This window comes from Catharus ustulatus, chromosome 12, assembly GCF_009819885.2.
Source record: "Catharus ustulatus isolate bCatUst1 chromosome 12, bCatUst1.pri.v2, whole genome shotgun sequence".
In the NCBI taxonomy this organism is placed as follows: domain Eukaryota; kingdom Metazoa; phylum Chordata; class Aves; order Passeriformes; family Turdidae; genus Catharus; species Catharus ustulatus.
In genome coordinates, this window is record NC_046232.1 from 7,481,964 (window position 1) to 7,498,129 (window position 16,166).

The 16,166-nt window shown below is 38.6% G+C and overlaps 1 protein-coding gene across 3 annotated transcripts in view; it reads right to left on the bottom strand.

Moving 5' to 3' along the window:
* LOC117001849 (myocardial zonula adherens protein) overlaps positions 1-16,166 on the bottom strand; it is a 55,357-nt gene that overhangs the window by 13,864 nt on the left and 25,327 nt on the right. For all 3 annotated transcript variants that reach the window (XM_033070486.2, XM_033070484.1, XM_033070485.1), the window contains exons 8-12: positions 15,984-16,112; positions 14,131-14,216; positions 11,937-12,042; positions 1,432-1,515; positions 909-1,009 (exon numbers count right to left, since the gene is read on the bottom strand). In XM_033070486.2, the coding sequence (XP_032926377.1) occupies positions 909-1,009; positions 1,432-1,515; positions 11,937-12,042; positions 14,131-14,216; positions 15,984-16,112 (506 nt within the window). The remainder of the gene's footprint in view (positions 1-908; positions 1,010-1,431; positions 1,516-11,936; positions 12,043-14,130; positions 14,217-15,983; positions 16,113-16,166) is intronic.

A 16,166-nucleotide genomic window follows, 5' to 3' on the forward strand; every position in this document is an offset into this window, starting at 1 on the left:
AAAAACACTGTATTTAGGGTTCCAAAACACACCATTAAAATATGCTCTAGGCTGAACTCCAAAATGGGTGTATTTCTAAATTATGAAGAAAATTTTAATTTGCTTGCTGATTTCATGTGCTAATTTACATTCCTCAAACTAAACTATTCAATTTGCAGGGCGGTTACAATGAACAAGTTTACTTGTTGGTAATAAAAGTAATATGAAGTGGTCCTCCTTATTTCACTGGTTTGTTTCCTGCTTTGCCCTTCCCTGTGGGGACTTGCGGGGAATACAGAAGTGCGAGTGCAGAGCCCTGCTCCCAGTGTTCAGTGCCCTGCTGCGGGCTCAGGGCAAAGACAGCAGGGGAGAAAGGGAGGCACTACACCCGAGTTTCCCAAAGCCAGGCTCCAGAGCCACTGGCACCACAGAGCAGCAGCATTCCAGTGCAGACGTGGCAATGTCACAGTCCTGTTTACCTGGCCATCCTCCACCCTGGGCCAGGAGATCTCTGGAATTACTGCAGCCCTGCCCTGTCAGCATCCCCTGCTCTCCCAGTGGTCCTGGTCACAGCTCCAGGCACGGAGGGTGAAGTGTGCCTCAAGGCAGTGCTGAGCAGCCTTGGGCAGAGCTGTCCTGCAGCCACTCTGCACCAGATCTTCCCACACCTCACAGTCCCCTCTCTGACTTCTCGACTTAAATTGCATTATTGGCAATAACTGCTCCCCAAGAGTTTGCAATATGTTTGCATTCTTTAAGAAAAGAATAAATCCTAAACCATGAGTCACTGAAGTAAACTGCACCTAGGAGTGAAGCGCTCTTTTACGCTCCACAAACCACTCAGTTTATTAGCAAAGTGGTTTACTAATACAGCACTGATAAGGACATTATGAGGAATTTTCCTACAAACAAGCAGAAAAAGTAAATACCTGTATGGAAGGTCGCATTCTACACCAGTATCTCTGGTTTCTATAGTGGTCTTTGGTTGGTTTTCCATTAAGTAGTCCAGTTTATCTTGTAATTCTTTATTCTGGGAAACAGTAATTTTCATCATACATTTATTTAATTTATGATAAACAAACAAGGAAATAAAATTGCACATTGCCCTCTCCCTACAAGAAACAATGTAAAAGTATGTATTGGGAAAATAAAGGAATCCTTAATTCTGAAAAGAATATAAATTAAACCAACAGTTTTATTCAGAAGCTTCTGGTTTAAGTTATTATAAAGCCATTATAAAATTATAAGTTAAGAAACTTAGCTTGAATATTGAGACTTTATTATATACATTCCTGACTATATGACTGTTGTTGCAAGTTTAATTTCCGTTTGAAGAACAGCAAATACATATAGTAATTATACATCCAAATAAGAATGGATGACATTGGTTCAAATTTAATTTGGTTTCATAAAATAATCACAATAATGTAAACTTAAAAGGTAATGCCTTACCTCACATTCTAAGAAAGAGATTTTGTCTAAAAGCTGTATTATAAATAATTCCTTTTCTTTTACTTTCTTCCTTAGCATTTCAATCTATGAAGAAAAACAAAGACATTTGTTCTGATGGGGATGGGAAAAGGAAGAAAACGGTCTGGGTACCCCAGGAAGAAAACATGTTTAATATTAATGTTCAGAAACAACTGAATATCTCTAAGTATTCACAAACTGCTTTAATCCCTGGATTAGCTACAAAATTTAGTGGACTTTTACTAAAGTGAATTCATTTTTCAGAACAGCTAAACTGAAATCAAGGAACATTCAGAACACATTCATTTTTTTTTCCTGGCAGTCACTGCAAGAATGTCCATTTCTGAATACTTTGGCCAAATTTTCCATGCATTCTCACTGGTCACTTTTTAATTCTGTATATTAAAATCAAAGCTGCGAACAAACACTAACATCCCCTTCAAAAGCACCAGTGTAAAATTTTTCAGCATATCTGGAAACAGTGATTAATAGAAATATTCCCATTGTGCTAAAAGAGAAAGACAAAATACTCAAGGCACAATAATGAAACCAACAGCAGTACTACCACCCTCCCAAATATTTACTGCTAGAAATTATAAAATATTTAAACAAAAACATACAGAACTGTGGGGAAACAAAACAAACAAAAAACCAAAACAAACAAACAAAAAAGAAAAGCAAAACAAATAACAAATACACATGTTGAACTGAAAAATGAAAAGTTGCAACACCAACTGAAATTTAATTTAGTCTCCATGACTTTCAGGTATCAAAGGTCACTGACACAATGATCAGTTGTTACTTGGAAAAGCTAAAACACAAACACTGTACAGTGTTTTCAGCTGAACAGTTACAGAATACAAGAGCGCTATCATCATCCATCTTCCTCAAAATCAGATATTTCCCTTTTTTCCGCTTTTAAAGTCCACATAAAAATTAGTCTAAAGCTATTATCATTTCAGTTTTCAACTCACAGAAACACAAAGCTTGTAGCATTTTCAGAAAATCCTAGAACATACCTTGATTTCATATTTCATTACAACTTTGTTTAATAGTATGACTGAATTAAGTCAGTTATGTCTTCCCTGGTTCAATAGCTTCAGTCCTGCCAATAAAGTCTACTTCAGAAGAGACAGACTGTTCTCTTAGGACTTTCAAGTGGATCTTTTCTATTCATATTCTCCTACTATGCATATAAGGAAATAATATTAACACCAATAATCAGTGCCACATAAAGAAGCCCAAAGGCAAGCACAGCTGTGTGATCACACTGACACACAGCCATTCTTGCTTGTTATTGAAAATAATCAACTCCATCAGCTGCCTAGACTGGTTTTTACATCAAACACAAAATATTTCTGTTTCCAAATAAGTGATCAAATTATCTGTCATCCAAAAGCAAGACCAAAGCCTTGTGTTTCACAGGCATTTACCTTAACTTATATTCATTCTATGCCAAAGATGTGAAATACACTGACAGTAACCACTATGTTCACCAGTATCATGTACAAATAGATTTTGTGTAAGTTAAAATTAAAATTAAAATTCTGCTTTTTTTTCACATTGGCTACAGAAAGATAGCTCCCTACAGATACTTTTGAGTTAATTAGAATAGCAAAAAAGCAAAGATGAGCATGGACACCTTAAAAATCTAACAGAGAACACAAAAAATGAATACTTTGACAAACAGCTTCCTCCCCTTCCCAAACACAGAACTGAACTCCAGAAAGACATTCTGTATTTTGGTGAGGATGCTGTAGGGAGCAGCAGACTGAAGCATACACAACAGTACCTCCAGACTCTCTCCAACATGTTTACATAGTACCAGTCAGAACCCATTAAAACCATGCCCATGCCCCAGAATTACACCAGGTCTTTAAAATCTGCCTTCTTTTCTGCAGAGAATACAGTACCATATCATCACAAGTTCCATGTGTCAGCCTAGCAGTCAGAGTGTTGTGGTTAGACTATGGAGGCTACAGAATTATCAGGCTGTGAATTGTGTAACCTGTATAAAACCTTCTGGTGGATCTTTAAACATTAGGAACTCAGGCACACACCCCAAATACATTTCAGGAGAAATAAATGCAGCAGTGAGGCTGCATTTGGGGTGCTAAAATGAGAAGTTGTTTCAGCACCAGGAAAAATGTCCTGCAGTCCTGCTTCTTGGATGCAGCACAGCATCGTGTGAGGCCACTGCAGAAGGAAAGCAGGGTCAGAAAACAGGGTGGAGCAGGAATGCTGCACCCCCAGACACACAGCCAAACTGCTGCCTGAGCAGCTACTGCAGTCCAAGGGCTGAAACAAGTGGCCTGACACAGATGACAAATCCCAGCACAGTAATTTACTATAAAAATAAGTTTATTCACTGAATAAGGACTTGAGTACACATCATCTTATGCCATTAACACCAAGAACGAAAAACCTCATTTGATTAATTATTGAGAGGGTATGTCACTGGAAACCAGGAAAACCAGGAATACTCTAAGAAATTATATTAATATATTACTATATTAAATTTTAAAAACCCCAAAACCCACAAATCCAGGTCTCTAGAATTTTTTTGTTTCTAGAAGCTGCATAAAACAAGAGAACAACTAGCAGGTAACAGAGCAATAGACTTTGACTTTGGGTTGAATACAAGGTAAGGAGGAGAAGAGGAGAAGCAAGATTGGTCAAACACAATACTCAACTCCAGAACAGCCTGGTCAGAATGACCAGAAACAAATCAGTGCAAGCCAGAGACTCTCAAATTCCATGGACTGACTCTTGTATCCAAGTAATTTCTGGACTGACTCCAGGATGAAATTATCATCTAGATGTTCCTGTGTTTTCTTTGGTGAATGCCCATGGCCTATAATCCATCTCATCCTTGCTATGTCTGCAGACCTCAGAATTTCTGCTCACTGAACTCAGTAACTTGCTCCCAAACCTGACTTTTGCACAACTGCCCTCTCAGATTTCTTCATAATTTTCTACAAGTACTATTCAAGTACATCCTTCAGGCTCTCTCTTCCAGCCTTCTCCAGAAATGTCAGACCTTCCCTAGTGCTTAATTCTTGACCTGACTTACATTGTTAAGACTCCACATTTCTACCTGTATTTCTATAACCTTCATGTCTACATTAAGCACTCAAACAAAACTGGCAACCTACTTAGAAATATTAGTTACATTAATAACCCACTCATTCCTTTCAAAACAGTTCTGCTAACAGTAATAATGTGACTTTAGTAACCCTGGGCCTCACGGTCACCCTTCTTCCAACCACTTTGTTTTCTCTTACCCTCCCCCAATCTTCTGTATCCGTTGTTCCGTCTTTCCCTTCTCCAGCTGGGAGACATCTGACTATTCCAGAACTGGGGAGAGAAAAGCTACAAGGCCCAAGCTCCAGTTTTAATGTATCTGGTGTGCCAGCAGCTGCATGCCATCACAAGCTCTCAGGCCTTCAGCCACCCCAGCTCAATCCCTGGCATTTCCCTGCTGGGCAGAGGAAGGGCACCAAATCTCTCCCCATCCTGGCACGATCCATGAAGTTCCCTGCCAATGGTGCAGGGTGTGCAGCTTGCATTTCACATAGCCACTGCAATTTGTAATGATCTGAATCAGCACATAAGGTCCAACATGGAATGTGAATCATGTTGAATTTATCCACTGACTTAGGATTAATATGGTCACGCACTTCTTTTCACAGACACTTCTTGTTTCCGCCCTACTGCTGTTACCACCTATATGCTTTTGCCTCCTCCTGAAATCTCGAGGTTATTTCTCAAACTGCCTCCATCTTCAGATTGTTACTTTATCTTGCTGCATCTCCCAGAAAATTCAATTTTTCTTGTCCATTCCATTGGTGAAGATTTCTTTCTTTCTCACTGCTGCACCTTGTAGACTCTCCAAACACCAAACGATTGTCATAGTACTTGAATGGCTGTGTAAATTCTTTCTAGGAGGAGCTGCACTTCTGACTTTCTCCTGCACCACCAAGTAACTAAACTTTGCTTCCCTAAGATGGAAAGTGAGGTGTAAGAGTCAACAGCATTAAAATGATCTCGTGGACAGAATACTAAGAAGAACAGTCAAGAGGAGAATTGGAGAATTTCAAGACCTAAAAGGAAGAGTCTCTAAAGAAATGCTGGATATGTGACTAATGGTATTAGAATGAAAAGTCAACAGGATTACAAAGCTATTAAAGCAGAAGGAAAAAGCATATTGAGAGAAAACTAAAATGGTATATAAAATTGTATTTAAATGTAGAGCCTTTATAAAGAAAGCCTGAAATAGGAAACTTTATTTTATTCTGTGTAACTCAGACACAGATTTGGAGGCATGAAACTATACAGTGATATCCTGGATTGGAACAGATCCAGCTATTAGGTAAACTCAGTCATCATTTACCACTTAACAGTATCACCCATTAGTTTAAAATATTTACCAGAACATAGTTTTAATATATTTAAGTATCATATTATTCAAGTACACTTATATTTTCCTTATTCATCTATCATTAATGGACTGGGCATCAGTAACACTGATACAGAGACATGAACAGACTGGTCAGAAATATGACTACACAGGACAAACAGATGCTACACGTTATGCACAAAACAAGACAGACAAGACATTGCAACATCAGCCTGAGCTCCCAGAGGTAATTGCTGTACAAGGAGAACAGGATTTTCCTCAGTCCTGTATTTCACTGGACCTTAACTGATTTATGAGAGACTAGACAAGAGTTGAAACTTTTTCAGGGAGCATAGTACAATGAATAGGAATGAGCACCCTTGCCTTTTAATCCTCCTTAAATCATGTGAGCAACTTATCCATACTTTTTGTATTTTAAAACTTATATTGCATTTACAGAAAAAGTAACAACTGACTGATTTTGGTTAATGCACAAGCGTAGAGACCTTCCCAAATGAATGAGCTATATGAATACATTATGAATGAGCTATATGAATACATTATCCAGTGGTTGATGTCCATGTATTGCTAAAGCAGGGGCTGACATGTCCTAATGAGTTACAGACATTGGCTCATTGTCTACACATCAACCCACCTCGTTAAGCAGTACCTTAGTAATGGGCAAGTTTCTAATTAATGACTTGGCCTGGCAATTCCCAGTTGAAAGTGCTGATGTTATGCATATATAAACCCTCTCACCAAACACCAGCAGTGATTCTACTTCTGCCAGCAGATAAGCAATGCACTGCTTGCTCAAGTCCACTGAGGAATGCCAAATGCTTGTACTGGGGAAGGGGGGAGGAGGGTGTGGCAAGTTACTCATGTTCTGTTCTTTATCTTCCTCCAAGCTCCTGAGGTGGGTTTCTCTTTCAACATGTTTTGGTCTGCATTTTTGTTGTTGTTTCGTTTTTATGGCAGGTACTATACAATGCAGATTTGGTTAATAAAAGTTTGGCATCTGTTGCTGGTAATTTCACCTTCTCTTCTGTGCTTCTGTGTGGCTTCTTTTACTAGACCTTGAAGCTGTTCTTCCATATTAAAAGAGGGAAATTTCACTATATATCTGAAGTTGGAGTGTCTTGATACAGATGTTTTCAGATGTTTGAGTCTTTTTTTGGAAAAATGTCTTCTTTTTATACCCCATTTGTGCAATACAAGGTATCTTCTGTATTTGGAATATAATTTGCTCATTAGCACTTTGTCCTTTCATGCAAGTATCTTCCCCGCCAGAACAGGAGACAGCTTCTCCCTGGTGTCTGGTCACCATTTATTATCCAACGAATCTGAGACTAAAGCTGGAGAACAGCTCATGGGCCATGACCTAGAGACAGTTCAATTCAGTAGTTAGGGGAATTTCATGTGAAATCTGAGCTCTGTAGATAATTTCTTGGCATGAAATCAAATATCCTTTTTTCTTCAGACCCCTTCAGAACAGCTTCCTATATCTGCATCAACCCCCTTGCCTTGCTTACAAAATCTAAATGCTGATTTCCTTCCCTCTCCTGCTTCTCAACAATGAAACAACAATACATATAAAATAAGCTTACTGTGCAATGAAATTGCAATCCATTTCAAAGTGAATTACATAAATCTTTAAAACTAAATCTCTCTTAAATGTCTCCAGGTTTGGAATTGAGATCAAGCCACAAAATAATTCTTTAGCTAATTTAAAATCTATGTTTTGTATTTCATTTATCTTACAGTGAAAGTCTCATTTCCTACAGTGGCACAGACAGGATGAACTGGTTGACCCATCAGATAGATACTTAGGAGAGAAGCTTTTATCCCTCTCACAGAACAAGAGCAATTTCAGCCCTGAAGAGAACAGTGTGGTAGCAGCTTCTCATGTCCTCCTGTGGTATCAGTCTCTCAGTCCCATCTCTGCAGAGGAAATTCCTTAGTGGAAGGGCCTGAAGTCTGCGTGCCTCTGCCTTTCACTTGTGAGTCTCCCTGCAAATTCCTCCTCTCATCAAACTGTCTTTTTCCTGGATTGCCTTTGCAAGTCTCTCTCTGCCCAGCCATACTTTAAGATAACTACAAAGGCAAGGGCTAAAAAATCTGAGCCTTGGGTGACCCACTCTGGCCATCTGTCTCTCCTCACTCATTTTTTGAAAGACTGCAATGTACAAATAGTATGAGAAAAGGGCTGGGTTTCTAATACCTGCCAAATGTGAATCCTGCACTTTTAACTTCCAGCACTGCATTTAAAATGTACAACACTAAGCTGTGAACAAATAGATTTGTTTAACAAACAAGTTCAACACAGGGATAAATCTGTCAGCCATAAATCATCTGCAATCTCTCTCTAATGAGAACACGAGGCTTTAAGACTATGCAGGATAACTTTCTGCTCAGCTGGTGCACTAATGAGCAGCAATTTTTGCTCTCACAGAAAAGAATCCCTATGAGGATGAAATATGTGTGTGCATGAGAGCTAAACACACTGAAATGTTGAAGGTCATCAACTCCAGAAAACTTCCATTTTTTTTTCTTCCATTTATTTTTCTTCTGAAAAGTTTTCTTCTGTGCTTCTATTTAATTTATGACTGGTTTGACTAGATCAAGTTGAAAAAGGCTTCTATTAATGCCTGAGATGGAAGGATTTATTTTCAGACCAAAAAAATTAGAAGCAAATTATTTTTTTTCCTAAGGAGTATAAGCACACTGAATTTTGAGTGTCCTCCTCTGCCTGGGCTCAATTCCCTAGATCACATAATCCATTGCATTCAGTACCAACATGATGAGATCTGTGAAGAGGAAGGTGTTAATACTCTCTTACCTCCATGGCCTCCTACATTTGGTGCTTCTCTTCCAGCATCCCCTTTCATGCCTAAGTTAGGACTGATCCACCACCTGCTAGCACATTTTTAAATGCCATCAAAATAGCACCAGAGGTGTTAGAGCTTGCCTGCTGCATCACAAAACTCCACTATAAAGCTCCTCTTTCACTTCCTCCTGGCTGTTTGCTGTTCTTTTACACAATGCCCTGCATCTGTCACTTGCAAACGATCCGTCATCTTTCCCAAATAGGACTTCAGAGCAATCTATTTAGTGATTTTTATCAGCCAGGAGATTAATCTCAGTACTTGTCCAATTTTGACAGTTCTCCATATGACTTTGAAGCAGTATATGTTGTTTGTTCAGCATCCCTTTGAAGTGATGAATTTGAGATGGTAACAGCATAAACTTGTTGAGATTTACACTGGAAGAGTAAACCCCTTATTTATACTTCAGGTCTGTGTCCAATATACAAAGATTAATACTAAACAAAGCTCATCCTGTAGTCAAGCAAGTTTAGGCTTTCTCACCTAGCAGCTGTTTCAATTTCAAACGAAAGCACTACTGATAATTTTGACTGCTTACTTTCCTTCCACTTCTCTCCTAAGTTTCTCAAGTTAGCCTGTTCTCACTCTAATGACTGCCAAAGAGAAGCTAAGTGTTTCAGAAAGCAAAATTTCTAGCTTTTTAATTATTTGGTTTTCTTTCTCAATTATTTAAATACAAGTTATCAATATCATTATAACACCCTCATAAACCTAAGATGGCATGTTATTTTACAGATAACAGCCACGAAAATACCGCAATAATGAGTAACAGGGCAGGTTTTCATTACACTTTTCTTGATATTCCTTGCCATTACATTCTGCAATCAGTTAAATTTAGTGTAGGGAGGATGTGTGTTTAAATATACCCTGCTGAACATGTCTTCCGGGACTGAAATAGTAGTGCAATCTTCCCTATTTACTCTAGCAGATATTTTTAGTGCTGCTGCTTACTGGTTTTTAACCTAACTTCAGAACAGACTCTTCAAATAGCATTCCTTTTCAATATTTTTATTGCCAGGTTTTTAGCTCCTATGGTATAGTTAGTGTTTGTTTAAAATGAGCCAAAAAGTACTTCTCTAATGTTATGTAGAGAAAAGCACAAAATCATGAAAAGCACCACATGCTTGGATAGTTGAGGACATACATATACTTATGAATGCAATGCTTTTTCTCTTGCCCCATGGTGAGCAACTACTCTTCTCTACATTATTAAAGCTGCTATTTTTAAGTTTTTAATTAAGAGTCCAGTTAAAACAGGCCAACTGTATTATGGAAATTTTCTCAAACACAGAACAAACACAAGCAACAAATAGCATAAAATTAGGAAACAAAGCCTCAAACATTAAATGCCTGATGTATTTGGTACCACCTGACCTGATCAAACCTCTTGTACAGGAGTTTTTAGCTAGCTCACTAGTGAAAAACATAGATGCAGCTACACAGGTGTTCATGCAATTCTCAAGGAAGCTGAATTAAAATTAAAATTAAAACACACAGGAACTAAAGGAGAGAGCAAAAATATCTACCCTTATGGCTATGTGGCAGTCAAGACTGATAGAGGGTTAACTGATCTGAAAAGCAGGCAGTCAGACAGCAGTTAGAAGCAGACATGTTTGACAATTAAGTAGTGACTTGGTCACCTAACTCTCGTTAAATAGGATAATCAGATGGTCTAGAAGGGCTTTGTGTGTTTATTAAGGCACCAGAAGAGATACATTATAAGGAATTAGCAAGCTAAACTCACCCATTAAATCTAATAATAATGAAATCAATCATTGGCTCAAGCTTTATATGTGATTTTAGTCCAAAACAAAACATTGTTATACCAATTCAGCCCACTAGAGGTCAAGTTACAACCAGAAGTTTAAAATGTATTTAGTAAGAAAGGGCAAAATGTAGGCCACCATCCTCACATACTGCTAGATTCATTCAGGGTGCCACATGCATCACAGATCCTTTAGAACTTTTGTTTAGAACCGACAGAAAAAAACTCTTAAGACAATGTCTGGTGTACAGAGAGAAAAACAGATTAAATTATTGTTCCCATAATCCATTAATTAGATGGATTGGATTATTGGACTGGAGAAATTTTTCTAAATAAAATATCATGGTATAAAGACTGTAAGTTTAGTTTTAGACCAGCTATGATGCTTAAAAACAGTGATAATGGCAAACTAAACTAAAACCAAAACCTCAAGATTTGATATGTCTGATACAACAGAAGAACTTTATTTCTTCTGTATAAAAGAACACGTTGTATCACACTTCTGATCATACAGAAGGACTACATCAGAATCTTATAAAACAAAGTATACATGAATACATACAAATTTGACAAAAATGGAACATCTCATCAGAAATCCTCTATTAGCACATTGTGAATGCAGAAAGAATGCTTTAGATTTGAGTGGTTTCTATACATTTGGTATGTTGAGTGCATGATGTATGTCCCGATACAAACCAAAGGTATCTCATGAACACCCATCCTCTGTGCAGTAGGAGGCTCATCTAATAGAGCTGTCAGTCAGCTTTGTAAAATTCCAATTTAAACTTAGCTATTTCCCATGTCATTCCTTCCACTTGGAGAAACAGAAATGCTTGCAATAACAGCCTTCTGACTGCAGAACAATTTCCTGACACAAAGGTAGCCTGCAACCTAAAGCATCTATCCAGCAAAATTCCACTTAAAATTTTAAAGGAAATGGCAGCAGCTAAGACAGACCAGGGTAAGAAGAGATGAGCAGTGAAAAACTGTGCTTGCTCACCTACTTCTATGAGTAATTACATTAAACAAACAAACAAATCAACCCAAACAAAATCTCCCAAAACCAGAAGAACAAAACAATAAAGGTCAGCTTTTGCCTTCCACTTCTGTGCAGGAAGGAGACCATTAATGACTGGACAGCATCACATCAGAGGTGCCCTCTGAATGGTTCAAACTGAGCTGGAAGTTGTGTCGCATTTCCTGGACACCCATGGAGAGACAGACTTAGTGTCAGCCTAAAGATCACAGTATATAACCCACAGCCACTGGATTAAACTGCTTTCATCTACTCTTTCTGCTTCACCGGCTCCAGATGCTTAACTTCCACTGTAACAAAGGTGGCATAAGGCAACTGCACAAAGAGCACAGTTCTCTTTGGATTATGTACTAGAAGAATCAGTGCTCCCAAAAGACTCCAAGTTGCTTTACTACATCTCACCTCCTCAACCATATGTTTGACTTTCTTCTGCTGGCAGTGGACCATGTCATCCAGATGCTTGATCCTCTCTCTCAGGCTGGCTGCTACCTCCTCCAAATGCTGCGACCTGGCAAAACATGCAAGAATCAAGGCTGTAAGGGGGGAGCTATGCAGTACAAGCAGAACAAGAACAACCCCCACAATCCACCATAAATCAGGACAGGCAAGTGAAATTGCACTGACAGATGTCAGATTGTCCAAAGTACATTTTAATGTGATCTTAGTCCAAGTGGCCATCTCCACCCAAGCTGTCTCACCTTTATGTATGCAGTCTTGCATACTGACATGCTTACTCAGAGCCTGAAGTGCTGATAAATAAACTACGTGACAAAACTCATCTCAAGATAAATTTTTCTTTAGTGAAATGCTTTCAGACAACTAGATTCTTTAGCTTCAGAGAGACCCATTTAGCCTGACTTACTACTACCTGCAAATATTTTGGAAATGTATGCTAAACAAAAGCGAGGAAGCAGGTCTGCTTTCAAAGCTGTCTTACTGCAGGGGAGCCTTGAGTCAAGAATTTGGCAGAGCTGCCAACTGCAGCAGAATGCTAACTGGAGTATTATTAACTCCTCAACAGTCAGCAGGAATGCTATGAATGGTTTAAATTTGTGCATACAACTCTTCAGATAGATTCTGCATTTCTTCAAATCTCTTTAATACAGAAAATGAACTCCCACAGAACTCCTGCCACAAATTGCTTTGGCAGCTTGTCAGAAAAGTAGCTTTAGAACATGCAAGGAAACAGGAGTCTTGGAATGGGAGTCTCCATTTTTATCTGAATATCCAATTCTTAAAATTTGTCAAAGAAAGCAACTGCTTGCTTACAAAATAAACTGCTATACTCCTAGGTTCAGGACTGGACAGAATTTGAGAAGGGAAGGAGGGGAATCAAAAACAAAAAGGCATTTTTCATCTTGGTCTGTTCACAGCAGAAAAAGAACTGTTAAAGCTGCAAATAGAAAAAACATTCTAAGACAAAGCAGCAGATGGCAAGCTGTAAGACATGATTCCAGTGAATGACTGAATTGTATGCTGTTTCTCCCTAAAAGAGTCTCTATTAACAGTGAAGTACTCTGCAGAAATGTAACTGCAGCACTTTGACAGGGACTCAAAAAATTCAAAGCATTGCTGTAGATTTTTCAGTTGTGTGTATTAAGATCTCACAAAACTATATTTTGATTGCAACTGTAGCACATATTTTGTATCTCATTGGAAGATTCGGGATCTTAAGCATTGATAGCAATTGAGAAATGGAACAGACATCCTAAGGTAGAGCTCAGGTGTCTGATAAGGTACAGACAGGTAAAGACAACTTAAGAATAAACCAGCATCATCTGAACACGGATTTATTGCTCGTATGCCATAGATTGCCACTGTGAGCTTGCTTGCATTGCACAAATTCCTGCCTGAACACTGCCTTTACCCTTTTACTGCACCATAATTTTTCACACTGAAAAGGATTCACCGAAGCACTGAAGTCTATTATGCAGAGGTAAAGGAAAACAGCAATTATCTTTCATCTCCATATTCTGTGTTGTATGCGAGTGACATCTGTTCACTTGAAGTTATTATTTTAACAGGCTGCTGTGAAATGCCATTCTTACTCTGAAACCAGAGAAGCTGGTCACAGATCAATACAAGGCACTGAGCAGCTCTCAGCAGGGACCTCCTTTTATGTTTATGCTTCCCAAAGAACAGCAGGACACCCAAAACCTTAAAACTGAATTTCTGGATGCCACAGAACCATAAGTAGTAATCAAGTACTAGTATTCAGTCTCTGGTTATACCCACTCAAGCAGCGTCATATAAACTTTTGAGTCTAGATAGTGAAAGTATTCATAGTCAGGATCATATTCCTCTGAATTTGGGAATGCATATTTAAGAAAAATGCAAGCCACAGCTTGTTCCATCTACAATGGACTGTGCACATTTGCAAACAACTTTTCAGAAAACATGCATGAAGGTGGTCATTGTTGCAAAAAATAATTATCTTGATATTTTACATGTAAATAAACCTACATTCAGATGGACAATCCCTACCAGACTGCAGTTTTAAAGTTAGAAAATGCAAAATTTAGATGTCTACAAAATCAAAGAAACCCCTGAAGTTTCCCAGCAAGAGTAGAAGTTCCACAGGCAAGTCATATCTCACCTTTCACTGTCAGAACTGTTTTCAGATTTTGCTCCAGATATTTGTAGTTCATTTAATTCAAGTTGTTTTTGCAGCTGGTGACGTTCCTTAACAAGAAAAGTTATCATTCAGTTCTTCATGTATCAAAATATAAAGGCTTCACAAAGCATATTTCATTGCAATTCAAAACATCATTTGTGAAATTAAAATAGAAACTGATTAAACAAAATTCATGCATTTCCTATAGCCAAGCAGCACAGAATATGTAATAATAAAATCAATTTCCCAGTTATGCATGGAAACAAGATTAGTTTTCAATTTCCTATATAAAGATGTACGGCTGTACTTTAAACTGAATTTTTTCAATAAAAAGATGAGTCATCAAAATCTTTAACTACATAAATGTCAAATTGTCCACATTATCATTCCAAAAAGATCTCCCAATCCAAGACTAAGATAAAAGGTATTGCTGCATTTTCTTCCCCCAGAGTATTCCTGGTTTTTTTTAAGTGCCCACCAGCACAGTGCTTGTGAAGATCTATGAGGACTTGGGCTCTGAGTCAGACAAGTTAACAGAGAAGCGTAACGGTGTTATCCACCTTGATGGGAATTTAAGAGGCATTCAGCCTCACTGCATGAGTATCAGCCAGATAAGAGCAGATTAAAGAACTAATGTGAAGGAACTCATCTGTACTTGTGAACTGTACTACAATCCTACATTACTGCATAATACTTCAAAGTTGTAAGGCTGAAGCCCAGGTGAGGTTAATGAAGACACTACAGGGGCATATTAAGCTAAGTAATTTCTCAGTGTAATCATTAATTCTACTAACGGATTTGCAAGCATTAGACAAAAGGGGCTCAATGTACATTAGACTAACCAGTCAAGCCAACAAGCCTGGCTTATAAAAATGTATTTCTCAGTAGATACTGATATATATTACAATAAAGTGAAATTTGTGAAAATAACCCACTTCATTAGAAAGAGCAGAAGACTACACTCTCTCCACTGACTAGAATACTCTCTGCTCCTGTATGTGAGATAGTGAGGCACAAATCTTTGAAGATAATGACATGTCTGCTATTGAATGAAATGAGAAATGCCAAAGTACATTCAAGACCATTTCACAGCCACTGCAGCCAGGGCCGTGCTTGAACTTCACATTCCCTAGCAGCTCCTCCTTGTTGGTGAGAAGAAGGTCTAGAACAGCACCTCTCCTCACTGGCTCCTCTATCAACTGGAGAAGGAAGTTATCATCAACACATTCCAGGAGCCTGGATTGCTCACACTCTGCTGTGTTGTCCCTCCAAATGATATCATGGTGGTTGAAAATCCCCATGAGGGCCAGGGCTTGTGAACAAGAGGCTGCTCCCATTGTTTGCAAAGGGCCTCATTCCTTCAGTCTTCCTGGCTGGGTATCCCTTACTCTAATGTCATCTGTCCCTACCCTCCCTTTAATCCTGACCCTGTAGGTTCTCCATCAGCTTCTTACCCATCCCCAGACACAGCTCTGTGCACTCTATGGACCTACTACAACAATGTTTCTAAGAGATTCTGGATCATTTATGGTTATTACTTGATTAGGCTTAGGACACGTTGCACACTGAAAGGACACTGAATGGTTTTTAAATTCTGTCCATAAAATAATGATTCATTTCTTAAATAAATGCTGCCCTGTAAGGACCACCATGAAGAGAGAAGCTCCTCATCACAGGGTCTCTGTGGCAGTCCAGGTGCATTTACTGATATAATAAATGCAGTAACTAAGATGCAAACAGCAATGGTATGTCACTGAGCAGCAGAACAGTGACAAGTGACATTTCCTCCATGCACTTGTGCATCTCCTCTCAAGGCAGCAGTCAGCTCTCAATACCTCTTCCATGCGTTCAATCAGCCGGTCCAGCTCACCAATTCTCTGGTCTTTCTCCTGTATGCTTGTTTCTGTGATTTGCATCTTCTTATTTGCCTCTTCAATAGCCTTCAGAAGCCGATTTGTTTCCTCCTACAAACAAGAACATTTACAGCCACATTAGCAGCTAATACGTCAATGAGGAAT